This window comes from Rhineura floridana, chromosome 15 (assembly GCF_030035675.1).
Source record: "Rhineura floridana isolate rRhiFlo1 chromosome 15, rRhiFlo1.hap2, whole genome shotgun sequence".
Classification (NCBI taxonomy): domain Eukaryota; kingdom Metazoa; phylum Chordata; class Lepidosauria; order Squamata; family Rhineuridae; genus Rhineura; species Rhineura floridana.
Window position 1 is genome coordinate 38,411,426 of NC_084494.1, and position 26,139 is coordinate 38,437,564.

The window sequence follows — 26,139 nt, forward strand, 5'->3', positions numbered from 1 at the left end:
AAAGCCATCCAAGCTAATAAGCTGGGTAAGATCACCCATGGGTCCTCATGCCTCAGCTTGATTAGGATTGTTGTTTGCTACTCCTCTTAGGAACTTTCTCCATCATCCAACTGTGGAAAAGGAATCACAAGATTCACACCCAGCACCCTAAGATTGCCTCTCTCTTACCCTCAACTTGATTGCAAAAATGTTTCTTCCAGAAGGACTGCAGCAGCAGCAGCAGCAGCAGCAGTAGCATTTAGCTAAAAGGCACCAGAGACCAGCCTTACCGTCAACAGCGACTTCATCATGTTCTTCGCATCCAGGTGGGGCAAGTTGCCCACAAAAGGTAGTGGGCGAGGCCCTGGGGGAAGATACCCCTTCTTGCCCTGCCTGTTCCCTTTGAAGAACAACAGCAGGCAGAAAAGGCAGGCAGCCAAAAGGACCGCCGTCGCTGTGCTGAACTCCATGCTGACCATTTGGCAGAACTCAGAAAAGCTCCTGCAGATTACATTGGCTTGGGTTCTGATGCCAGCCTGCCTCATTCCTGGGGTTTCATGCCCAATGACGATGACAAATGTTTGCTGATAGAAGTATGCTCACTGAGAAACCAAACCCTGCTCTATTTAAGAGGCGGGCACCGCAAGGAAGAACAGGGTTGTGCCAACTATGAGGTGGTTGCATAATGCCAGAGCAAGAGGGCAGAGGACTCCAGCAGTTTGCTGGTGAGCTTCATAGGCAAGGCCTGAACAAGGACTGAATCGATGGATGACCTTTCTCAGGAGAAGGACAGGGGGAGTGCGACCCTGTTACTCTCAGCAGCTTTTGATACCAATGATCATTGTATCCTTCTGGGCCGACTTGGTGAGATGGGTATTGGAGGCACTGTTTAAGTCCTATCATTTCCAGATTAAGGTCATTTCCAGAGAATAGCATTGGGTGATTTGTCTTTTGGCCCCCTGGCAGTTGTGCTGTGAGGTGCCGCAGGGTACCATCTTGTCCTCCATGCGGTTGAACATCATCTATATGAACCCCTTGGGAGAGGTCATCAGGAGATCTGGGGCAAGGTGTCAGCAATATGCTGGCAATACCCAGCTCTATTTCTCTGTAACGTCTGAATCGGGAGAGGCCGTGCAAGCCCTGGACCACTGCCTGGACTGGGTGGTGGGCTGGATGAGGGCCAATAAACTGAGTCTGAATCCTAGCAAGATGGATGTGGTGTGGGTTGGTGGTTCCCGAGTTCGGATAATTGGTCAGTTGCCTGCTTTGGATGGGGTTGTACTCCCTCTGAAAGATGCAGGTCTAGGGGGTGCTCCTGAATCCATTGTTGCTAGAGGCCCAGGTGACCTCCGTGGCTAGGAGTGCCTTTTATCAGCTTTGGATGGTAAGACAGCTGCGGCTGTTTCTGACCACTGTTGTCCACGCACTGGTAAACCCCAGGCTGGATTACTGTAATGCGCTCTATGTTGGACTGCCCTTGAGGTTGGTCCGGAAGCTGCAGCTGGTGCATAATGTGGCAGCGAGACTGCTCACTGGGGCAGGGTATCACCAACTTGTCACTCCGCTGCTGAAAGAATTGCACTGGCTGCCCATTTGCTACTGGGCCAAGTTCAAGGTTCTAGTCTTGGTGTACAAAGCCCTACACAGCTTGGGACCAGGATACCTGAAAGATCATCTTAGCCCTTATATACCCAGTCGATCACTGTGCTCTGCAGGTGAGGGCCTCCTGCAGATACCATCTCATCAGGAGGTTCGTTCTGTACAATATAGGAAACGGGCCTTTAGTGTGGCAGCACCTACCCTGTGGAATTCCCTACCTTTAAATATTAGACAGGCGCCGTCTCTGTTATCTTTTCAGTGCCTATTGAAGACCTTCTTCTTTCAACAAGCCTTTTAAGTTGAGACCTTATCCCTGCCCGCGTCTATGTTGGAATTGCTTTCTAATATGTTTTTAAACCTTTTTTACAAAAACAATATTTTTAACCTTTTTTTAAAGATGTCTTAAAAGCTTTTTTAAAATGTTTTAAAAGATGTTTTGTTTTAATGTATTTTAAACTCTGTTTTTATGATGTTTTAAAGTGTTTTTAGTGCTTTTGTTTGCCGCCCTGGGCTCCTGTTGGGAGGAAGGGTGGGATATAAATCAAATAATAAATACATAAATGAGCAAAAGATTTTAGCAATGTGACTTTTTATAACTGATATACCATCTAACTAAAACCACCTGACCACACATCATTACAACAAGGCAAAACTAGAATGGAAGTACCTTAGGGCAGGGGGTGTACGCCTGCTTGGCAGCATAGAATCATGGAATATTTGAGTTGGAAGGGGCCTATAAGGCCATTGAGTCCAACCCCCTGCTCAATGCAGGAATCCAACTGAAAGCATCTCCAGCAGGTGACCATCTAGCTGCCTCTTGGATTCCTCCAGGGTTGAAGAGCCCACCACCTCCCCAGGCCATTGGTCCTATTGTTCCACTGTTCTAACAGTTAGAGGTTTTTGCTGAGTTTCAACCGAAATCTGGCATCCTGCAACTTGAGCCCATTATTTTGTGTCCTGCACACATAAGGTCCCAGGTTCATTCCTGGGCTTCTCTGGGTAAGGCAGGGAAAGGCTTTCACCTGAAACCTTGGAGAGTCACTGCAAGTTACATACATCCTTCTCTGTCCTCCATCCAGGCAAGGAAATAGTCATATTATCAGAGCTCAAGGCCACATAAGAGAAGGGACAAAAAATGCTCAGGAAGGGCTGGTGGGGTGTGTGCCTGAGGGGGGGACGTTGCCTGGGAAGGGAGTCCCCAAGGCCAGATTGAGAGGTCAGGAGGGCCATATTTGGCTCCTGGCCATGAGGTTCCCCATGCCTGGTTTAGGATAAGTTGTTTCTGCTGCTGCCACCCCATCAGCACCCTTCCTTCAGGGCAAGATGGATCATCAGGATCCCCTCTGGTGGTAGTTGTTGGGGGGAGGGGAGGGGCCAGCACATGAAGCTTTACTGGAGGGAGTGGGGAAGAGGATCACTGCAAACCAGTCTGAAAAAAGATGGGAGGAGAAGGAAGACAAGAGGCCGGCAGCAACTTCCGTGTAAAACGTTAAGTGACCATATAATGGCAACTCCAGAGGAAAAAGGCAAGAGCTGCCCAACAGTGGCCAACTCTCTAAGCCAGTGATGGTGCCATTTTCCCAACGCAACGAGGGGTGAGAACACCAAAATAAAGGTATCTTCCCTCCCTGTTTAGCAGCAAGAAGATAGTGACACATTTCCGCCTTCCCCCTAAGATCAGCCTTAACCTCTCCACTCTATTTCCCAACACAAGGATGATTCAATTACTTCATATATCAAACTCCAGGCAGAGCGAATATTTCTAGGCTTAAGAGTTTGCCAGAGCTTAGTCCAGATTTTCAAAACATGCATAATAAAGCTATTATTATTGCTGATCATTTCTATTGCACAACCAGAACTTAGTAAACAAACACGGAAGGAAAACAAACAGACACTATAGAAGAGCAGATTCCACTCAACAGCCTCTTAGAGGCACAACAGGCACGAATAGCTCTCCAGTCACACACACACATGGGCACGACAGCCAAGCCTCGTGCGCTGCTCTGTCACGTGGAGTTTTCTCCTAACATCTCTCTTTTCTTTTAAAATGTATTTTATTGTTTTTTTTAAACAAGGTAAGTAAGAATACTTCCCCAACACCCTACCCCTCCCACCCTCTTTCTCCCCCAGTTGCATGTAACAGATCATAGCTGGGCTATTCAAAGGTAAGTACAGGACAAACCATAATAATGATCTCAACCTAGGATTCCTCTCCACAGGTGAGCATGAGATGGAGGGTGCAATGCTTGAGAGTTCACATAAGTAATACAGCAGTACCATATTTCAACAACGTTGTCATCTTCTTGAGTTCCATTTAAAGCTCTTAAATATTTTGTTCATTTTTCCATTAATGCCATTATCAATATTTGTTGTCTCTAGGTCTCTAAACAAAAGTTGTCCAACTGCTTCCAATGTTGACCGACTACCTGTCTCACTGCAACAAGCAAAAAAGTGATCAGTTCCTTCTGTTTACTGATTGTTTATTTAACTTTGTTTAACAATCCAAATTGCAGTGTACAATGTATTGCCTGTCCAGTAACGAAGGACATTTCTCTAAAGACATCCTTCCAACATTTTTGAACTAACTCACACACATACCACACGTGGAGCCAGGTTCCCATTTGCCCACAGCCTTTCCAGCATAGAGGGGAAGGGCTGGGGAAATATTCTATGGCATCTGACTGGTGTCCAATACCAGTGACAGAGGATTTTAAATGAGCTCTCCCTGATCTTTCCTGATGGAGATAGCATTGGTTTTTAGCCCACCCTTTTATACCAATCTGACTAGTCTATTTCTATACCAAGATCTACCTCCCATAATTGTTTCAAAGACTGAAAATAACTGGTGTGTCAATCAATAAGGATATTATATGATATTGAAAGAACCCTTTTAGAAGCTGTAGTTGAATTGAAGCTTTTAGTAGTTGAAGCTGCTGGGAAAAACAGAAGGGAGTAGAAAAAGGGGAAGGCCAAACCAGAGATGGGTTGATTCCATAAAGGAAGCCACAGAGCTGAACTTACAAGATCTGAACAGGGTGGTTCACAACAGATGCTATATAAAGTCGCTGATTCATAGGGTTGCCATAAGTCGTGATCGATTTGAAGGCACATAATAACAACACAGTTGAATTTAATGCCAAATTTTCAAAAGGGGTCAAGTTCCATGTTGCTTGTAATTTCACCTCTTTATTGGCATGATTTGAATAATTCAGTAGTGTTGCAGCCAGATATAATTCCCTGGGCCCAATTGTTTCGTTAGTGCCTGAAATTGGTTGATGACGGTCATACACATCCCATATGCAAAATAAGCCTGCCTCTTTCCACTTTCGAAAATCTTGGGCTCTCTCTCTCTTATAAAATAATGGATGAATCCAAAGGGGGATTAATGGGGATACAGGAGGTGCCAGTTTCTTGGTCCACTGTATCCATACTGCAAGTTCTGTAGGTGCAAATGGGTTTGAGATATCCTGCAGAGAACCCTTATTGTTAAAAAGAAATGGTAGTGCTTGGAGTCTGTTCAGTGTCGCCTCTGCTCCATATGCAGACATGAACAGCTATCTGGATCATGCTGCATCTGAAGAATATTTTGCCAGTGAGCTGTTTCATGCATACCATAGGAGATGGGGAAGGCCCTAAACTGGCCTGCTTGTCAATAATCATGTGCCCATGTCTAGGTCTCTTATCCAAGTGTACAAAAGATGAAGGCAAAGCTTGCCATTTTGTTAACATCTGTAATGGGATTTGGACTGGCAGGACTTGGAAAAGGGTTTCAGTAAGATGGACATTTTAATGGTTGCCACTCTGGCAAGCCACGTTAGTTTCAAGGCAGTCCATTGTGGCAAGTCTTTTTTTATTTTTGAGATCAAAGGGTGTCAGTTTAGTTTCCAAGTTTTAGATCCCTGTTGTGGCACTTGAACTTTCAAATATTTAATATGTTTGGGGCAAATTTTAAAGCCTGTAATTTCCTGTAAATGTTCTTTCAGTGCTGGTGGTGAGTCTATGCAAAGTAGTTCAGATTTTGTTTGATTAATTTGTAGCCCTGCCACCCCACACTAAGCATCTATTGGCCTGATCCAGCCACAGGGCTCTTATGTTCAGCCTTCCTAAACACTAGAGATGGGCGAGAATTTCTATTCCATTTGTATTTCAAGTTGAATTTATCAAATTTGCACTTTCTGAAGCAATAATGGTACGAAAACAGCCATCCTTCAAAATTTGCACTTATTTGAATATTGTGATGCAGTTCGAAAACCAGTATTTACAAAAATGCATATATTAGGGGAAAGTGTGCATAAAAATGAATATATGATGAAAATAACATGCAAATGCATTATTTGGTTAGAAATGGCTTGCAAAAATTAGTGAAAATTCCCTATAAATATGTATTTATTAGAAGAAATTTTGCACTAAAATGTGGAAAATTTTCATGAGAATTTTTTAAAAAATTCACAAACTGCTGCAGAGATGTAGAGAACTGAATTTAAGATTGGAAAAAATGGCAGCTGAGAAACCCCAAAATGACAGATTTTTCCATCCCTACGAGACACACACGCACACACGCACCCTTGCTTTTCGTTTCACAGGATAAAATATATTTTATTTAAGGTGTTCTGTAAATCTCCATGACACAGATAATTTAGAGGTTTAATGGATAAAACCAGCACTTTGAATTTAGCTCAGAAATAGACTGGATCACAGAGTGTGGATATTATATCAGGAGTAGCCAATGTGGTGCCCTCTAGATGTTCCTGAAGTGTGCCTCCCCCTAGCCCAAACAAGGATGGTCAGGGGTGATGGGAAATGTTGTCTAGCAGCATATGGAGGGTGCCACATTGGCCACCCTGCATTATATGAACTCTGCAACCAGCATGCACTGGATCAGCAGAAATTTCTGAACACTCTTCAAGGGAAGCCCCATATACAGCACATTGCCATAGCCAAGCCGAACGGTTACCAATACAAGAACACTAGCCAGAAACGCGATCACTTTCAGACAGCTAATAGTTCCTATTAGCAAAATGTTGTTTAATCTAGTACAGTTGTGCATTCAATTGTCTGGCTGTGGATACATTGTTCTCCCCATCAGATGAACTGGGGGAACACAGGACCCCTGAGTGGCAGCGGCTCAGGCAGAAAAGTTGTTTACCAGCCCCACCAGAACTGGGACTGGACCTCGAACCTTCTGCATACAAATCATATTCTCTAACAATAGGCTCCTGTATTAGGCACATTAGGTGCCATTGAAGGAAATGTCCACATTCCGTGCACGGCCTACTGGTGCCCTGCCCTGCCCAGTCTCTTTATCAGGCAATTGTGATACTCATTTTCCAACATCACATCAACAGTGGCAGATATTGCCATGGGTCAGTGGCATTTGGAAAGCTGCGGAATTCAGAAGAGAGGGAAAGAAATGTGTGGCTCTTGGGCAGATTGTTCAGATAAACAGTGTCCCCTCCTCCCTCCTCAGACTTGGCGAAATGAGCATCATGCACTGGTTGCCATGGAACGCCTTGCATAACCTCACATTCTTTCAGCACACTCTGCAGCCAAAATCTCACTGAGTGTTTTGCTTATATGGACACAGCTGAGCTCGGAGCTTAATTATTAAGCAGAGAGGTGCTGGGGCTCAGCCCTTTGATAAGCCACATATCTTTGCCTGGAAATACCAGGTGTCAAGGAGCTGACTACGATTGCTAGGGATATAGGGGAAATTAGATTCAGATAGCATTTAAAGACAAACCTACCTAATTTGCACTTCCCAAAACAAGATGTGAATCGAAACACAGCCATCCTTGGAAATTTACAACTGTGGTGTTTTCAGTGCAGTTCTCCAGCCAAGGAAGGTGTGCAAATGCTAGAGTAAAGTGTGCATTAAAATGCACATATTGGTGAAAATAACAGACAAAAATATGTTATAGAAGGGAAAAGTATATATCAGGCAAAATAGCATGGAGAAATTCGCATTAAAATACTCATGAATTTTCATGAGAACTTTTTATTTTTTTAAAAAATTGCAAACTGATGTGGAAACTGGGAAAATGAGAAGCGAACCTGCCATTCAAAACAGGTTCTTGGGCTGAGAGTAAGACCTGGCTGGAGCTTTGGGTCTGTGAGGGCCTGGCTGTGGGAGAGGGAGCAACACAGCGAACAGCTTCGGATCCAAGCTAAGTGCACTGGAGCCGCTCAAGAGGAACTGGGCCGGCCACATTTGTCCCAAAGCCGCTGCTTCTCTTTGGCAATTGCATTTGCACAACCACGTCTAGCAAAAAAGCCACTGCAAAGAGCTTTTGCCACCACGCCCAGCAGGCAGAACTCTTGGATGAAGTAAAAGCGGAAGAGGGGTGCACTGGGCCAGGGGGAAGAGGCCGCTCTGAGGAAGGGCCTGGGGAGAGGGTGGCCCATCCGCATTTGCAGCTGGAGAAGCCAAGACCTCCGTCAGTGCTGGAAGAGGAATGGGGGATAGCTGCACATGAGGAAGCAGAAAGGGGGCATAGGGGGGGTTGCCCCTTGGAGAGAAAATGACGTGCAGAGGCATCTTCTCTCCAGGGGATGAAGAACGCTAAGCCCCCTTTCCCCTCGTGTTGGGAGGAGGGGAGGCTGTCAGCTGGATGGGGAAGGCCTGGGGGGCAGCGGTCGCCCCTTGGCTTAAAGGAAGCAAACCCAGCAGGTAACACAAGAGGGGGTGTGGTGGGGCTTAAGTCTGCCTGGGGGCCAGGCCCTCTGACCTGGTGCCCCTCAGCCCAGATGCTGGACGAAAGGTGCTGTGGTAGCGAACAAGGGCATAACCTGGGGGTGGATGTTCCCAACGTATATCTCAAAGCAGGCGGGCAGGCGGGCAGGGAGTGATCTTAGATAAACTGCTTTCTCTAAGAGTCATTCCAACACACACACACACCCCTGCAAAGATGCAGATAATGACACACGCACACATACCCACCTGTTGCAGGTAGCGTTTGAGCACTTGGCAAAAACACGAAACATACCACTACACAGCAGGGAGTGAAGGGCACTTTGCACGTGCCTGCGGTCATCCATAGTGCTAAACCTCAGATCAGATTCTAGGGTGAAAATTAAGCCCTAAGGAAGATGCCAGGGGCCTGTGCAGTGGGCCTAATGGGTACAGCAAGGGGAAAGGGGGTGTTGGGGAGGATTAAATGTGAATAGCAAGCAAAGTTCAATTAAATTCTGAAGTCTTTCAGAATCAGCCCAACCTACCCTCCCACACGCATGTAGTTTATAAGTCTGTATAACAAACTCCTCAATTTTCTGGAACTGTTCTGGCAGGCTCCCATTTTGGCACCCTGCAGGGGTTGTAGACCCTGGAAATGTACACAGTTCTATCAAGAGGAGAGCAGAGGTGACAGCTGGATCTCCCTCTCTGGCTCTGCCTGCTCTGCTGATTTATAACGCCCTGCTCAGGGGCGGACAGGCAAAGAAACTCAGTGGCTGTGGGCCCCTGCCTTGCTCTGCCCTGCTGTAGAACCCTGCAGGGGGGAGTTGTCCTGAGGTCCATGCAGAACTGTAAATAGCCAACTTCACCCGCATTTCGAGGGTAAACGCTGGAAGGGAAAGGGCAGGAGAAAAAGAGAGCCACAGGTCTATACATCCAGCCCGCCGGGAGAAGCCCATTCCATGCTGCAGCCATGGATGTCGATGCAGCCCTCACCGTGGCCTTACTCCTGGCCTGCCTTTCCTTCTTGGCTTTGTACCTGAAAGGGAGCAGGAAAAAGAAGGGGAAGCTGCCCCCTGGCCCAGCACCCCTGCCTTTCGTTGGCAACCTCTTCCAGTTGGACCCCAAAGAAATGCACCGATCGCTGGAAAAGGTAAGAGGCAAGCACCCACTCTCCCTTCCTCTCTACCCTCCTTCCTCCAGAGGCACCTGGGGGGCTGGTGCTTGTGGTGGAGGGGAAACTCCCGGCTCGTCTGCACATGCACGGCAGACACAGCTATGCAAACCTAGTCTGGAATCGGTTGAGCTGCGGCAGCTTCCCCAAAGAGCCCTGAGTCCAGCACAGAGTGGACGGCCAACATGTCCCAGCACAATTCAAGATGTGGGCTTTAATTTGAGTCACTACTCAACTCCCAAAGTTGTGAAGTAACGAAGACACTGCCACTGAGCATGTGCCAACTGCCTTCTTCATCTCATCTAGTAACCACAGCCAAACCACTGCTCAAATCACAGCAGAGTGGGCAGAAGAGGCCTGCTTGCCTACTGTTTCCAAGAAGCATGGGGGGGGATGATTTGGCTAAGGGGGGGGGAGTCAAGGGGCAGGGCAGGGCTTGCGGGTTTATTTCCCCCCTGCTTTTCCCCTCATAATTTGAACAGTGAGCCAGAGTCTGGGATTAGAGGAAAGACGTTCAGGAGGCAACTGCAGCCTTGGCATCCCTTTCATAACTTAAATCCTGATTGAGCAGCCGAACGCGTGATTATTCTGGTTTGGGCAATTATGAAATCAGCTTCACAGGCATGGGCCCTTGGCAGTATAATTACAGGCAGCTCCGTGCAGCCTGCAAAGTGGCTTTGCAAATTTCCCATTCGTGGCCCGAAACTTTTCTCTCTGCCCTTGTGATCCACCTGCCCAGAGCTGCAAAATGTCTTGAGATTATCCTCATGTGGACCTGCAGGCAGTTACAAAAGTTAGCTTCACGTGGGAGGGTATTTTCTTCTCCATGTTCATTAGTTTGTTCTTCATACCTGCACCTTCCATTTCGCAAGGGTCCTCAGCGTGGCTGACTGACAGCGCCATAAAACAACGAAAGCAACAACACGGCCAAAAAATGAAAAGCAGAACAGCAGGAACACTGCAGCCAAACCAGAAAATCTCAAAAGCAGGGAGTGTCCTTGTAAAATGCACTACTCTGCAGAGTCATCCCTGTCCTGGCACAAGAGAGGCTTTTGGCACCTTATAGACTAACAATCATATTACAGCCTAACCTTTAATGGACCTTATTTCACTTTATTGGGTGCATGATCATCCCAAATGAACTGAATTCAGTCACCCGTGGCTTGGATTCAGATGTTAGGGTTTTCATAGAATCATAGAATCATAGAGTTGGAAGGGGCCTTGTAGGCCATCGAGTCCAACCCCCTGCTCACACCAGGAAATCCACAGCTAGAGCATCTCCCGCAGATAGCTGTCCAGCCTCTGCTTGAAGACATCCAGCGAAGGGGATCCCACCACCTCCCTAGGCAGTCGGTTCCATTGCCGAACTGCCCTTACTGTCAAGAAGTTCCTTCTAATGTCCAATCTGAATCTACGCTCCTGCAACTTAAAACCATTAGACCTACTCCTACCCTCTGGGGCAGCAGAGAACAAATCTGTACCCCCCTCTATGTGACAGCCCTTCAGGTACTTAAAGAATGCAATCATGTCACCCCTCAGCCTTCTCTTCACCAGACTGAACATGCCAAGTTCCTTCAACCTTTCCTCATAAGACTTGTTCTCCATACCGGCTATCATCCTCGTCGCCCTCTTCTGAACCCGCTCCAACTTGTCTATATCTTTCTTAAAATGAGGCACCCAGAACTGAACGCAGTATTCCAGATGAGGCCTGACTAATGCAGAATATAGTGGGACTATTACTTCCCTCGACCTGGAAACTATAGCTCTGTTTATGCAGCCCCAAACCGTGTTTGCCTTTTTTGCCGCAGCATCACACTGCTGGGTCATGTTCAACTTGCGATCCACTACAATTCCAAGGTCCTTCTCACACGCACTACTGCTAAGCCGGGTATTTCCCATCCTGTTTTTTTGTTTTGTTTTGTTTTTGTTTTTGTGGCCTAAATGCAGGATCCTGCATTTGTCTTTATTGAATGTCATTTTATTAATTTCAGCCCAATTTTCTAGTCTATCCAGGTCCCTTTGGATTTTATTCCTGTCTTCCATTGTGTTAGCTATCCCTCCCAGTTTCATATCATCCATCCGTTTTATCACATTCCATGAATTAATTCATTTACGAATGCCAGGATATTTGTGTTCTCACCAACACAGCTTTGTTAATTGGTCACAGCAACTATTTTGCATGTTCTTTTTACTTTGCATTTCCATCTGACCTAACTCTCCAAAATTACCTCCCACCACAAAAAAACCCACCCATGTGCGTATGTGTACACCTGCAACTCAGGATAACACTTCATGCATCTGATGAAATGGACTGTAGTCCATGAAAGCTTAAGCCATAATAAATTTGTTAGGGCCCTTCCAGACATCCTTTGTGCTCATGATGCTATCAGGGCAGTCACATATGATCCTGCTTTCAATACTGCACCTGCAAAGGGTTTGGGGCAGCCACTCTGCCTCATTTGCAGTCAGTGCATATCCTGTAATTTCCTACTGAAATCCTGTAACTTTTTATACCACAAATGTTCTGGTTTATTTTTGTCCTGTTTTTGTTGTGCTACAACCCCTCTGGACAGCAATAATGTTGTAGCATTGGGGATGCATCACAGAAGAAATCCATGACTAATTCACGATTACTGTGTCCAGAACATGTTGCAGAATGCACTTGCAATAAAACACCAGACTGGAGGGCCCGTAGTCTTTAATGTTCCTCAGAACCCCTGATTGTTTATGCTGCAAGTGCCTAACATGACAACCCCTCTTCACCCGTCCCCAAGTAATCAGCTGGATCTCATGGGCAGAAAATGACCCATCAGTCCTTCTCTAGGGAGGGGTTACTCGCAGGTTAAACCATTGAGTTTGGGAAGCAGGACCCTTGGCAACAGTTTGGTTTCCAGTACTGAGAGGTACAGTACTGAGTTTAAGAGTGTTTGAAGCTGGCCTGAATGCCCTTCTTGCTAATCCCATCTATGGGGACTGGACTGATTGCTGTTTTTCAATGTTTTGAATGAAAGGCTCTCTGCACATGGTTAGGAAACCTCTCATATTTATTACTACTACTCAAGTCACATGCCTGAGGCCTGGCATGGAGAAATATTAAATTAATGTCTGGTCTAGTCTAGTCTAATCAAGTTCAGGGATTCAGCTGTAGCTGTGAAAGAGAGAGAGGTGCCGGGGTACCAGGACTCCCAAGTTCTCCACGCTACTCCTACCGAAAAGATAGATGTGATTATTGGATTTTCGTTGCCTCTGCCCTCCCAATGTGGATCCCAACGGAAGTCTTGGCGCAACGTTGCACCCACAAGGAGGTGCAGAATGCCAAGGGAGGGAGGCCAGTCCTTCTGAAAAAAGTTAATCCCTCCGTGAGGACTCTGCTGCCTCCAAGTAATTAATGAAGGGTAATCAGCACAGCTTAAGCTTCCCAGAAAGTGCTGCAAGAGTGAAACTGCCTGTTTAGTCACAGCAAATTCAAAAACAGAAACTCTTGGGTGCTGGTCTGTTAATAGTGACGGCAGAGAGCCGCTCTCAGACAGGTGCATCATGGGAGTCAGGAACACAGATTTGTGGCCTCAGAAGACCCATTAGCTACTGGGGATTAGGGGTGCGCTGAAGAGTCCCCACTGATGACCCCTTTGTGTGGATGGACAGAATGGGGTTTCAAACCAGGACGGAAGTACATGTGCTGATCACTCAGTTTTTATGGCCCCGCAACACTCTCCACCAATCATCCATCCCTGTGGGCTTTCCCACAGTTCTCTTGCCTTGTCTCAGGATGCTTCCAGAGTCCAGGCTGTTGCTTTTTTGCTGGAGGGATGCAAGTGCATACCAGCAAGCCAGTTAAAGTGGTGCTCTTGTGCAACAAACCCACTTCCACCCTCTCCCCCCAGTTGGACTTTTTGTGATAAGGAAAGTGACAGGAAATACACTGGAAAGTGTGGGATAAAAATTGCTTGATGCATCATCATCTAACCTCCCCACAAACTTTGTTCAAATGAGTCAGGATAAATTGACAATAAGTAGTTTCATAGACTCATAGAATTGTAGAGTTGGGAGGGGCCTGTAAGGCCATCAACTCCAACTCCCTGCTCAATGCAGGAATCCAAATCAAAGCATCCCCATCAGGGGGCTGTCATATCAACAGTGTGTAAAAGCACTGTCCTCCGTTCTGCTCACCATTTATAAATGCTGCAAAACTGTAGATCTTTGCAGGTCTGATCAATAGTATTCAGATAACACCCATGTCATTCTCTACGTACCTGATGGCTTCTGCTAACTTCCATGGATCCGACATGGCAGTCTTTAGCCCACATAAATCTCTGCCTGAATATATGACAACATCATCATCTTGTTAGTCACTTGTGATCCGAAGGTCTCTACGTAGGGATGAGGGAAAAATTAAATTCACTTCACATTTAAAGCTATGTAAACAATATTAAAAATAAAATACAGCCATCCTTTAAAATTCACAGTTATCCAAATTTTGCAGCACAGTTCTCCAACCAACCAGTGTTTCAAAAACGCATATATTAGGGGAAATGGATACATTTGTGAAGATAACATACAAAAATGCATTCTAATAGGTGAAATTGCTTGCAAAAAAGTGCACATTAGTCAAAACTGCAGACAAGATGTGTTTATTAGGAGAAATTAATGCTAAAATGCTGAAGAATGTTCATGAGGATTTAAAAAAACAGAATCACACATTGCTGCAGAAATGTGGAGAACTGAAGTTAAGACTGGAACAATGAGGAGCGGAGAGAAGAGAACCGGACAGACCCTCCCACCCCCGCCTCCAAGTGACTGGCAACAGATTAGAAACATAAAATATAACACATAATACCATAAGAACAGAACAAACAATTCCCAAAACAGCCACAGGAAGTTTGGCAGCACGCGAATAATGAAACAACATCATCTCAGTCTGGGAAAAAAGCTGCGTCTTTATCTGGTGCCAAAAAGATGTCTGCAAAGCCACCAGATGGACTTTTCTGGGGAGAGCATTCCACAGACAGGGAGCCACAACTGAAAAGCCCCTCTCCCTTGTCACCTCCCTCAGAGGGGGGACCTGCAGAAGCATCTCGGAAGAAGAGCTAAGGGATTATTAATTTGCCTGGAGGACTTCTTAGAGAACGTTCTGTTTGGTACTACCCTAAAGTTTTTTGGGAGGAGGAGAGGAATTCTGTCCCAATCAGTATTATGTGGCAGAGTGAGCTATGAGAAATTGCCTTTCAGGGCTGACTGTTACATGTACCACACCATAATAATGATGTGGACAGCAGAGGCCGGCTCCTTTTCTGTTCAGTCTTGACTCCATTGTGTTCTGCTCTCATAATGGGATGAAAACCGCAAGAGTTGGATGAATCAAGATTACCCAAGAAGTGTTGCCCAAAGCAGTTAGGACTGAGCAACAGCAGCTCCTGGGGCAAGAAATGTGATATGGGGTGTTTGGATAAAAATTAATCCCACATGAGCAAAAGCAGCCCATGTGCTTCTGTGGGTGCTGCTAAGAGCAATGAAACTAAGATCACAGAGCTTGATATCTTGGAGGAGAATTCATCATTTGCAATGCTCGCATTCATACAGTTTTTAAAAATTCCCATCATGATCAAGTAACAAACTGGCATGCATTGATGCCTTATGCTTACACCCAGCTATGTGCTTTCCAGTGACTGCTACTGGATATTCAGAGGGGCATTACCAGGTGGAGAAATGGGCAAAAAATCCAGTTAATAACCACCTTTATTTGTGTGTCCAACAGTTGGCAGAAGAAGACATGGAGCCCCCATGTTTTAGCTGCAACCTTTCCCTTTAGGTATCACATATGGACCTCATGCCACTCCCCCATCACCATGGAGCAAATTCAGCCTCTTTTGCCCTCATCTCCCATTGGTCAGAATCCGGAGTGTGCAGGTGCCACCTGGAAAAGATCCTGAAGTTGTCAAAGCAGTACAGCAGCCTGGTGCCCTCCAGATGTTTCAGACGGCTGCTGCCACCAGCCTCACGGAGTGAAACCCCAATGCTTCAAATTCAAAAGATGTATTGAGACTATGGCTGGAGATACAAGGCATACGAGAAAAACGGATTGGTAGTATCAGAAAGAAACAAAACAGGTTGATCTCAGACATAGCAACCCTGTGCTCAAGATGCACTTCTGGAGTACGCTTGCTTCTGGGCCAGATTTCAAGCGCAGATGTGGCACTGGGTCAGGCTCCCTCAGGAACTGACTTATCCCCTATGGGCGTGCCCGAGATTTAAGGTCAATGTTGGAGACTCTGCTCTCAGCCCCATCATCAGATAAGCAGGCGGAAGAGTTAGGTGGGGAAACCGTGTAACCCCCTCCCTCTGTCGCCCCCCCCCAAGCCAGCTCAGGCATCTCATGGAGAGGTTTTTTATTTCATGAACATGTATCTTCTCTTGTTTAATGGAGAACATGTCCAGACTGTTATGTTAGGGTGGGATTCAATCACGTTCCAGCAAACTGGTGCTTTTGCACAACAAACCCGTATCCCTCCCCCTCAAAAAAAAAGCAGGACTTTTTGCAGTAAGGAACATGATGGGGAAGTGCCTTGGACAGTGTGGGATAATCATTGCTTGATGCAACTTTGTGTCACCTCCGCACAAATCATTCAGGATGAATGCTCAGTAAACAGCCATGGTTATCTAACTTTCCTGCAAACAAAGTTGTGGTTGTTGTTGTTATGTGCCTTCAAGTCAATTACAACTTATGGTGACCCTATGAATCAGCGACCTTGTATAGTATCTGTTATAAACCACCCTGTTCAGATCTTGTAAGTTCAGGTCTGCGGCTTCCTTTACGGAATCAATCCATCTCTTGTTTGGCCTTCCTCTTTTTCTATTCCCTTCTGTTTTTCCCAGCATTATTGTCTTTCCTAGTGAATCCTGTCTTCTCATGATGTGTCCAAAGTAGTTGTAGAAGCCACCAAAGAATCTGCTCCTAAGATAAAAGTATCTGCTGCTTATAGGGTTGTTTTTTTTATCACAACTGTTAAGTATGGTTTATTTCTGCTATTTTATCTTTTTTTTGTTTCAATTGTACCTTTAATTGATTTTTATTGTTTGGCTTTTGTAAGCCACTCTGGCCCACAGGAGATTGGGGTAGAAACAGAATGAGCAGAGGTGTGCAAGAGCGAGTGATTGTGTCCAAGTGAAGGCAGCGTGCCGTGGGGAGGGCTACGTCAGGACAGCTGCTGGGTGCTTAATACTGCAAAACAGAGGAAGGGGACCACCAGGCTCAAACACCTGATGTTGGATGTCACGAAAGGGCAGAAAATGCCTTGCATTTGTTCTTCTGCTTTTTAACTGGCAGGGAGCAGGAGATGTTTTTGTGGACTTCCTGCCTCAGATGCCAAGATAACTTGGCTGGCCTTGGCTACTGAGCAGCACCTTGTCTTGGGAGGGGGGGAGGGGGCAGTGAGGGTGCCATTTGCTGCTGTGCCTGGTGCTGGCCCAACCACTCATAGGACCAGTGGTCCATCCAGCTCAGTATTGTCTACACTGACTGGCAGTGGCTCTCCAGGGTCAGACAAATCTTTTCCCACTCCTGCCTGGAGGTGCTGCTGGGGACTGAACGTGGGACCTTTTGCATGCAAGGCAGGTGTCCTGCCACCGAGCTGCAGTCCTTTATGCTCAAGGGAATATACAATAATATTCTGCATCACAGCAAACCACTCGGCTCAGGACCACACCAGCCCCACGCCGTTTCTCCTTTCTGCAGCTCAGCAAGAGGTATGGGCCTGTCTATACCATCCACTTGGGGTCACTGCCTTGCGTGGTCCTCTGTGGCTACCAAGCTGTGAAGGAGGCCTTGATAGACCAGGCTGATGATTTCAGCGACCGTGGAGACTTCCCCGTGTTCTATCGCTTCACCAAAGGCAATGGTAAGATGAAAGGGGCCCGCCCTGGTCAGCTGGCCAATGTTCAGCAATGTTGGGGGCGGAAGGAATGGGTTAGCCAGCCCTTGCTTTAATGGCCTCCAAATCTACTGCGGCACCTTGCCTCACAGTAAACATAGGAATGTACGAAGTGCCCTGTAGCTCGATCAGGCCAGCACTCAGTTCTCACAATGGCTAACTAGATGTCCCACTGGGAAGCCCGCAAGCAGGCCCAAGAGCAATCTCCCCCACTGCAGTTTCCAGCAACTGGTGTTTGGAAGCACACCAGTTTGGTAGGGTCACCTTGATCGTCCTTAGAGAGAGGGGGGATCCATAAGCGCCAGAAAAGAAGGTTCGCAGCCTGACCCGTCCACGTCCCGCAACCAGCGGTGATGGGCTGTTGACGACTCCTGTAGGCATCGCGTTCTCCAGCGGGGAGAAGTGGAAGGTCCTGCGCCGTTTTGCACTGCAAACACTGAAGAACTTTGGAATGGGAAAAAGAAGCATTGAGGTCCGGATCCAAGAGGAAGCCCAGTGCCTGGTCCAGGAGTTCCGGAAAACTGGCGGTGAGTCTGTCGCCAGAGCACAGCAGGGGTTAAGGCTGGGCTGGCAGTTCCAGGGGGTTGTCGGGTGTCGAGGGGGGCAGAGGTGATTTTGGGCAGGGAGCTCTCTCTTTGGCCTGGGAAACTGCACTGGGCCCCCAGTCCTCTCCATAGTGATTTGGGGTCAGGAGCCCCTGCTGTCACTCCTGGGAGCCAGAGGTGGGAAGAAGGAAGGGGCCCCCAAGCCCCTATCTTTACACAGAAAGGCCTGCTCGGAGGGCAGGATTGGTCACAGCAGGGACACAGCTGCCCCGCCCTGTGGCTGCTGCTCAATGAAGCACCACCCAGCCAGAGAAGAGCCGGCTGTGCGGGGAGGCATGGCCCGCTCGCCCTCAGGCCCTCCAAGGCAGAAGCCACCCTGGCACCCTTGGCACCTCCTCCTGCTCCTCCTCCTCCCTCACAGGGGCTCCTTTCAACCCCATCAATCTTGTGTGTCGGGCTGTCTCCAACGTCATCTGCGCAGTGGTCTTTGGCCGCCGCTTTGACTATGAAGATGTCGCCTTCCTCACCCTCCTGGACCACTTCAATGAGAACTTCAAGCTCATGAGCTCCAGCTGGGGGGAGGTAAGTCAGGGCCGCACGGCAGGGCTTGGGAATAAGGTGAATCGAAGGGGATGGAGCCACAGCAGCCGTCCCTAACCTGGTGCCCTCCAGCTGCGTTGGACTGCAATTCCCATCAGCCCCAGCCAGCACGGCCATTTTGGACCACAACTCCCATCAGCTCCAGCCAGCACAGCTGTGCCAGCTGGGACTGATGGGAGCTGTAGCCCAAAACATCTGGAAGGCACCAGGGTGAGGGAAGCTGGAGTAGGTGGACCTATTTTGGCTGTTTGTGTGTTCTGAAGTCTATTAAAGTATTTGGGGCAATTGTGGGGTTTGTTTCCAAAAAAGCCCACCACTGCTGCACCCCATTAACTCTTCACTTCCCTTTTCCAGCTCTACAACATCTTCCCTCGGCTCATGGACATCCTGCCTGGGCCTCATCACCAAATCTTCCGTAACTTTGAGAAACTGCGGCAGTTTATCGCTGAGCGCATTCGGTGGCATCAGAAAGATCTGGACCCTGATGCACCGCGGGATTTCATTGACTGCTTTCTCATCCGCATGGAGCAGGTAGTTTGGGAGGCGGACGACCACCCCGGAACACACACAGCAACCCAAGGCTCACCCATCATCAGCCAGGGCCCCTTCTGCTTTATTTACTGATTTATTCTGGATAATATCCTGCCCTATCCTGAGGTCTCAAGCTGGCTAAGAACAGCCTACTATATATAAACTAAAATTAATCAAAATTGACAACTAAGCCAGAAGGGAAGTTGCCTGGGCCCCAAGACTGGCTTCAACAGCCCGTCCCCTGCCCCGCTTACCACCAGCTGACTTGAGGAGGAGGAGGAATGATATTTACAGATACTGTCACGCTGCAGTGAGTGCCCTCAGGCCAGGATCCCAATCCCAGGAGGTGTAAGCCTCTTAGCAAAACACTCATCCACAAGGGCAGGGTTGCAGGTACAGCAGAGTCAGAACAAGCCAATGTCAAGCACAGAGAATCTGTCTAGGTGCAAAACACGACCCAGAGGCAAGGCCAGGCAGCTGTCCAAGGTTCATCTCTCAAGGGTTTCAGGCAAGGCTGGGGAACTAGCATCAGGACTCAGATGGGTCTTTATAAACTCTGGCCTAGGCCACACCCTCACTGCAGCTGCTGACAGTGAAGGCGTTTCAGGGATTGCTTACTCACAAGGAGACCCCTTACTCATGTGCAGCATATTGACTGTGGGTCCACAGCCACATGGTATGTTGTTGCTGATCAACCCAGGCCTGTACCTTTTGGTCCCAGCACTCTCGAGGACCGGGTGGGTGGCTCCACCTTCTCCTCTTCCAAGGGTCCTTCTGGAGAGGGGATCCTCAAGGGGATGCCCAGCAGAGGTTCCAAGGGACCCTGCCTGCTCCGCAAGGCTCTCCATCTGTGGGGCCTCTGGTTCGTCCTCTGAGGATCAGGGGGATAAGGCAAGCACAAGAGAAGCCTGGCAACAACTGGGGAACAATTGGAAATCTGCACTGCAGGGTTAACTTGACTATCAATCAACAACAGCTGTTTGTGGGCTACCTTTGGCCCCTGGCCATCAGCTGGCCTCCACAGTGGCAGCGCCTCACGTCACCAGGGAGGGGAAAGCCAAGCTTTTGCCCATAGGAGAATATCGTCCATGATCCCAGTCCCAGCAAAGGCAAGGCAACAGCTCCTTGCAAACGGCCTCCACTTTTGTCTTCCTCTCAGGAGAAGCAAGACCCACTGAGCCATTTCCACACGGAGACGCTAGTGATGACCACGCACAATCTGTTCTTCGGGGGCACCGAGACCACCAGCACCACCATCCGCTTCAGCTTCCTGATCCTCATGAAGTACCCAGAAGTGGCAGGTGGGGGATGGCAAGAAGAGAGCAGGACAGCAAGCCCCAGGGGCGGGGTGGAGGGGTGGGGCAGGGGAGCCGCACACACACACACACACACACACACTCAGAGGTAGAGCCTCTGCTTTGCAGGCAGAACCTCCCAGGTTCAATCCCTGCCAGCATAGACCCTCTTCAGCCTGAAATCCTGGAGAGCTGACCGTCAGTGTCAACAAAGGATCATAGAATCATAGAATCGTAGAGTTGGAAGGGGCCTATAAGGCCATCAAGTCCAACCCCCTGCTACATGCAGGAATCCAAATCAAAGCATTCCCAACAGATGGCTGTCCAGAAGGAGACCCTGGGGTCCTCTGGATGTTGCTGGATTACAGATCCCACCAGCAACCTGGAAAGCAGTGTAGCCAGTGCTCAGGTGGGGAGCTGCAGTCATGCAACATCTGGAAATCCAGAGGGGCTCCCCATCTTGGGTGGGTTAGATGGATCAAAGGTCAGGATTGGTGGGTGCAGAGCTCCTTTGTAGTCTCAGGTCCCTGGCCATTTCACTCTTGCCTAGGAGGAAGTTTCTCCATCACAGGGCAATTTTTGTGCACAACGTGGACATTTCCAGCAAGCGACTGTTTGACCACTTGAGACTTGAGTTCTGAGCAGGCCTGGCAAGACTACCCCACCAGGAGCCCAGCCGTGAGGTACATGCACCACTGGAGCAGCATGTGGCCTGGAGGCTAGGGATGGAAAGATCTGACAATTTTGGTTCTCTTTCTCAGTTTCCCAATCTTAAATTCAGTTCTCCCCATTTCTGCAGCAATTTGCATTTAAAAAAAAAAAATCCTCATGAAAATTCTCCAACATTTTAGTGTGAATTTCTCCAAATAAACAAATTCCTGTAGGCAGTTTTGACAAAGGTCCCCATTTTTGCAAGCCATTTCTCATCACATCATGCCTTTTGCATGTTATTTTCACTCATATATTCATTTTTATCCATACTTCCCCTCATATATGCGTTTTTGTAAATATTGTTTAGTTGGCAAACTGCATCACAAAATTCTAATAAACGCGAATTTCCAAGGATAGCTGTGTTTCAGTTCTCATACTGATTTGGAAAGCGCAAATTTGATAAATTCTGCTTAGAATGCAAACTGTATCGAAATTCTCAGCCATCCCTGCTGGAGGCACAGCCAGCCTCCACTGGGCAACTGTGCAAGGGGTCCTGGTGCCACCTCTGGCCTGGCTCAGTGCAGACGCGTTGGGTGGCAAGTTGTCCTGGATCCGCCCTGGCGCAGGGAAACTCATCTGAGTCTTGCCAGCAGGCTCGGTAGAGGCACAGCCCTCACCCACCTTCGCCTCTTTCTGCCCATCTCCCCGCAGCTAAAGTCCACCAGGAGATCGACCGAGTGATTGGGTCTGACCGCGCTCCCTGCCTGGCTGACCGCAAATTCATGCCGTACACAGATGCCGTCCTCTATGAGATCCAGCGCTTCATCACCATCTTACCGATGGGGCTGCCTCGTGCCGTGACCCGGGACACCCCTTTCAGGGACTTCCTGCTCCCTAAGGTGCAAACAACAGCAATCACCCAGGCTTGCCTCAGTTTTCTTTACAGAAAGGATGGGGCCCCGGGACTTCTGGGCCCCTCCAGATGTTGCTGAACTCCAAACTCTCATTGCCATCCTAGGCTATTGCTCTGGCTGCCAGGGCAGAGGGGATTTGGAGTCCAGGAATATTTGGGGGGGGACCCCACAGATGTTCCCCACCCCTAATTCACTGGCTTAAGGCTGTGTACACACCATACATTTAATGCACATTATTTCCCTCAGGGAATCCTGGGAACTGTAGTTTGTTAACGGTGCTGGCAATTGTAGCTGTGTGAGAGGTATACTATTGTTCCCAGGATTCTTTAGGGAAAATAATGCCCTTTAAATGTGTTCTCCATACACAGGAGCCCATTTCTCACATGGAGACCAAACTCAAACATACATTGGGGGGGGGGCTTCTCATCTGCTTTCTAGTCAAAAAGGAGTGCTGTGCCGCTACAGTTTATATCAGAAGTGGTGCCTAACCCCCAGTCTGGGACCTGATCCAGCCCCCAAGCAAATTTTTGTTCCCCCACCCAAGATATCAACAAAATGGGGAGGGGAATAAAGTAGACACAGTGCTGGGCTGGGTGAAGGAGATGCAAATCCCCCCCTCCCAGGTTATCAGACTGATCATCGCATGAGAGGAGATCCCAAATTCCTGGGTACTTCTAGATGGGTGTTCTTTATGGGTTTCAGTGATCTCATACACACAGAGGTTTTTTTCAGCATTCACACAACAAGATTGTCATCAAAATACCAATCCATCCTCCCCTCCCCAATTTAATCTGGATTTACCCTTTCCGGGGGAAATCTGGTAAATTAAAAAAAAAAACTGTTACTAATAACCCATCCGGAAGCTCTCTCTGTCCAGTGGCTCTTATTTACCTTATCATCATCATCATCATCATCACCACCACCACCTGCCTTTTGCCAGTAGGTCCTAGGGCAGGTCACAACAATATGGGAGATATTAAAAATGGTTTAAAACAAATTATATTCACAACTAAAGAGGATCCAAAAATGTCTATCTCAAGCTTCCAAAGACAGGGTGAAGAGGTGCATCATCTTCTTCAGCCTGCATTTCCTTTCCTTCCAAAACCCCCTAATAGCCGGCATTGGGGTCTCTCTCCCTTCTCCCCCCAAACCTCACTCTAGGGCACCAACGTGATCCCTTTGCTGAATTCGGTGCACCAAGATCCAGCCCAGTTCAAGGACCCAACTTCCTTCAACCCAGCCAACTTCCTGGATGAAAACAATTCCTTCAGAAGCAACGATGCCTTCATGCCTTTTGCCCCAGGTACAGGAGGGGAGGGCGCTCAGGACAAGGCTGGGGACCCTGCGCAACACTGCAGCAACAGGGAATGTTTCCATTGGCTTGACCTGGGAAGGTGGGTTCCCTGTTGGCAACGCTGCAAAGCAGGGTGGCCAAAAGCAGGTGGAGCTGAGAGAGAGCCAAGGAGAATACAACAAGGCAGAGGAGGAGAGCTCACCCCCTAATGGGGGATGGGCCCCCCTAGCTCAGGGGCAGAGCAGGTGCTTTGCACGCAGAAGGTGCCAAGTTCAATCCCTGGGGTCTCTAGGTAGAGCTGGGAGAGACCCCTGCCTGAAACCCTGGAGAGCTGCTGCCAGTCAGTGCAGACAGTTCTGCACTAGATGGGCCAATGGTCTGGCTCAGTCTAAGGTGGTTTTCTGGGTTCCTGTTTGGAAAGGGCTCAGCGGCAGAGCGTTTGATTGGTATGCAGAAGGTCCTGGGTTCAGTCCCCAACAGCGCCTCCAGGTCAGCAGCACACACATGTGGCAAAACCCACACACAGAGACAAAAGTGCGCCTAGGAGTTTTCCATCAGCAGTGACTGCAGATGTTATTTTTACTTATCAGATTTTCTGTGGTAATGGGAAATCTGGATAAAATGTTTAAAAATTATGGCCTGGCATTTTGATGTTGCTGTGCGGACTCTGCAAAAAAGAGCGGCATTAATTCCACAGTAAACTTCTGTCTGGAAGAGCCCTTTTTAAGGGACTGAATCCACATTCAGCATAACCACCAACTGGGGGTCGGGGCTGGGGATTTATTTATTTAAGATTTTTTAAGATTTGAAGAGCTGCCTGCTACAGAGACGGACAGCTGTCCTCCCCAGGATTTCCCCCCAATCCCTGTTCAGGGACAGGTTGCAATCTGCACACACACAGACACCAAACAAGATCAGATGTAAAAGCAATGTCGGCCAATTAAAAGCTTAACCTGAAGCACTGCAGGCTGCCCCAGATGAGAAAGGTGTTGCAAAGCTTTCAAAAAAGGCTCAAGCCCAGCCTTTAGCAATTCTCCAGGAAATGGTTCTTTAAAACAAACACACACACACACACACACACACGATGCCATGCAACCCCAGTTGAACTTGGGTTAACAGCCACCAGAACCGGTTGGCAGCAGCTATGCCTAATTCCCTTCCAAGAAGGAGGGTCTGGCATTAGATAACTAGAGGGAAAATTGGGTGGCAGAAAGGTATTTGCCAAGATGATTCTCCCACACAGGTGGTCAATTCCTTTTTTATTGTTAACACCGGCCTTCCCCAACTTGGTGCCCTCCAGATGTTTGGGACTACAATTCCCATCAGCCTCAGCCAGCATGGCCATGTGCCCGTCAGCTCCAGAACCCTACAGACCTGCTTGTTGGGGCTGGTTGAGGGCACCCAGCTGTGGAAGGCTGATTAAGCTGATTTATGCCCAGAGCCAAAGTCACTGATGTGAAGGAGCGACTCCTCATCTTCACAGCCTCCAGCTCATGCTTGAACTTTTCAGTACAGAGAGCAGCAGAGGGATTCTAAACAGCATCTCTTGCTCCTCACCTGCAGGGAAGCGGATCTGCCTGGGTGCCGGCCTGGCCCGAATGGAGATCTTCCTCTTCCTCACCACCATCCTCCAACACTTCACCCTCCAGCCTCTGGTCGCCCCTACAGAGATTGACTTGACGCCGCAGTGCACTGGCTTGGGCAATGTGCCCCGTCTGTTTGAGTTCAGGCTTCTCCCTCGCTAGCTCTGGAAGGGCCACGGGGGCCCCACGCCGGCTCGCTTGGCTGCTGGGGGCCCTCAGGCCTTCCTTCAGCTGGGACAGGAGCCAAGAGACATGAGGCAGAAGGGTTCACAGTCACTCTGACAAAAAAGCTGGGTCTGCTTATTAAAACATGTCCAAAATTCTGCACCTTGGACATATTATTAAAATATGTTCATGATCTCTCTTGCTTTACGTAACTTATTCTGCCTTTTGTAAACATTCAGTCTGCTTCTGCCATGCATTGGGATACAGGTTAGAGACATGTGGGGCACCCCCCATGCTCCTTACTCAGCTATACCTCTGCCTTTTAAGATTTCAGCAGGCATTGCCCAAACATCTTAAAGCAAATGTTAGCCACCATAAGGGCTAGCAGCTTGACTTTCAAAAACAAAAAAAGGCCACAGGTTGGCCACTGTGAGAACAGGACTCTGGACTAGATAGGCCACTGGCCAGAACCAGCAGGCTCGTCTTGTATTAAAAGGTTATATTCTGTGCCTATTGGTGACATCATATGCGCCTTTTCTTAGCTAGTGTGGAATTGTGGCATGCACACACTTCGGGGGGGGGAACCATGAGACCCCACTCCCTCATCTGGGCCACACAAGGAGCACCAGCTCAGCACATCTGTGGATCATTCAGGACTGGCGCTCCTTCTCCAGTAAAACTAGATGCAACATCAGAGATCCACAGTCGGTTAAACCACAGGGGTTAAGCTTCCTGCGCCCATTTCTCAAATTTAAATCCCCCCAGAGCCTATGAGCAGAGGCAGGGGAGGGAGAGAGAGAGAGAGAGAGAGAGAGGAGGAAGCTGAAATGAACTTGGTTGATAGGGAGGTTGTGGAGTTTAATAGCACTGTAGCATTCAGGCACGTTGTGCCGCCAAACACCAAGTTTTGCTGCAAGAGGCTCCACATCCTTTTCATTCTGAAGGGCTTGTTAAAAGGTGTGTGGTGGGGGAAGCTGACCAATCAACCACAGGGCCACATGGCAAGGATTGGGAAGCACTGGCTGTCGGAGCTGACCCTCCAGCTCCTTCATCAAGGGCCAAGGAGTTCCACCAGCTTGGGGGAGAAAGCCATCACCTTGCTCCCTTTTCAGAACTTCAGAAGCTTTGTGTTCACTTTCAGGACTCTGCATGGCAGACTTTACCTCCCTAGGGCTGTCGCCAGTTCAAGAAATCTTAAAATGATTCATGGC

General features: G+C 48.2%; 2 protein-coding genes across 3 annotated transcripts in view; one reads left to right on the top strand and one right to left on the bottom strand.

The window, feature by feature from the left end:
- The window catches only part of LOC133370318 (cytochrome P450 2F3-like), a 33,367-nt gene extending 13,836 nt beyond the window's left edge, over positions 1 to 19,531 (bottom strand). Inside the window, exons 1-3 of one of the 2 annotated variants that reach the window (XM_061596480.1) lie at positions 19,281 to 19,531; positions 15,157 to 15,336; positions 13,676 to 13,792 (exon numbers count right to left, since the gene is read on the bottom strand). In XM_061596480.1, coding sequence (XP_061452464.1) covers positions 13,676 to 13,729 — 54 coding nt within the window. In that variant the 5' untranslated portion in view covers positions 13,730 to 13,792; positions 15,157 to 15,336; positions 19,281 to 19,531. Of the gene's footprint in view, positions 1 to 269; positions 573 to 13,675; positions 13,793 to 15,156; positions 15,337 to 19,280 lie in introns of those variants that run through there. The other variant, XM_061596479.1, reaches the window with a different exon arrangement.
- On the top strand, positions 8,926 to 25,123 carry LOC133370323 (cytochrome P450 2F5-like). The gene is made up of 9 exons (XM_061596487.1): positions 8,926 to 9,401; positions 17,155 to 17,317; positions 17,728 to 17,877; positions 18,317 to 18,477; positions 18,850 to 19,026; positions 20,186 to 20,327; positions 21,684 to 21,871; positions 23,048 to 23,189; positions 24,744 to 25,123. Exons 1-9 carry the CDS (start codon positions 9,222 to 9,224, stop codon positions 24,923 to 24,925), a joined length of 1,485 nt encoding a protein of 494 aa, XP_061452471.1. The 5' UTR covers positions 8,926 to 9,221; the 3' UTR covers positions 24,926 to 25,123.
- The last annotated feature ends 1,016 nt before the right edge of the window (positions 25,124 to 26,139 follow it).

Bases quoted from the DNA above. Each gene is read 5' to 3' on its own strand.
- LOC133370323 (XM_061596487.1), top strand. From the start codon at position 9,222: ATGGATGTCGATGCAGCCCTCACCGTGGCCTTACTCCTGGCCTGCCTT. The intron at 17,318-17,727 runs GTAAGATGAAAG...CGACTCCTGTAG, and splicing joins TCGCTTCACCAAAGGCAATG to GCATCGCGTTCTCCAGCGGG. The intron at 21,872-23,047 runs GTGCAAACAACA...ACCTCACTCTAG, and splicing joins GGGACTTCCTGCTCCCTAAG to GGCACCAACGTGATCCCTTT.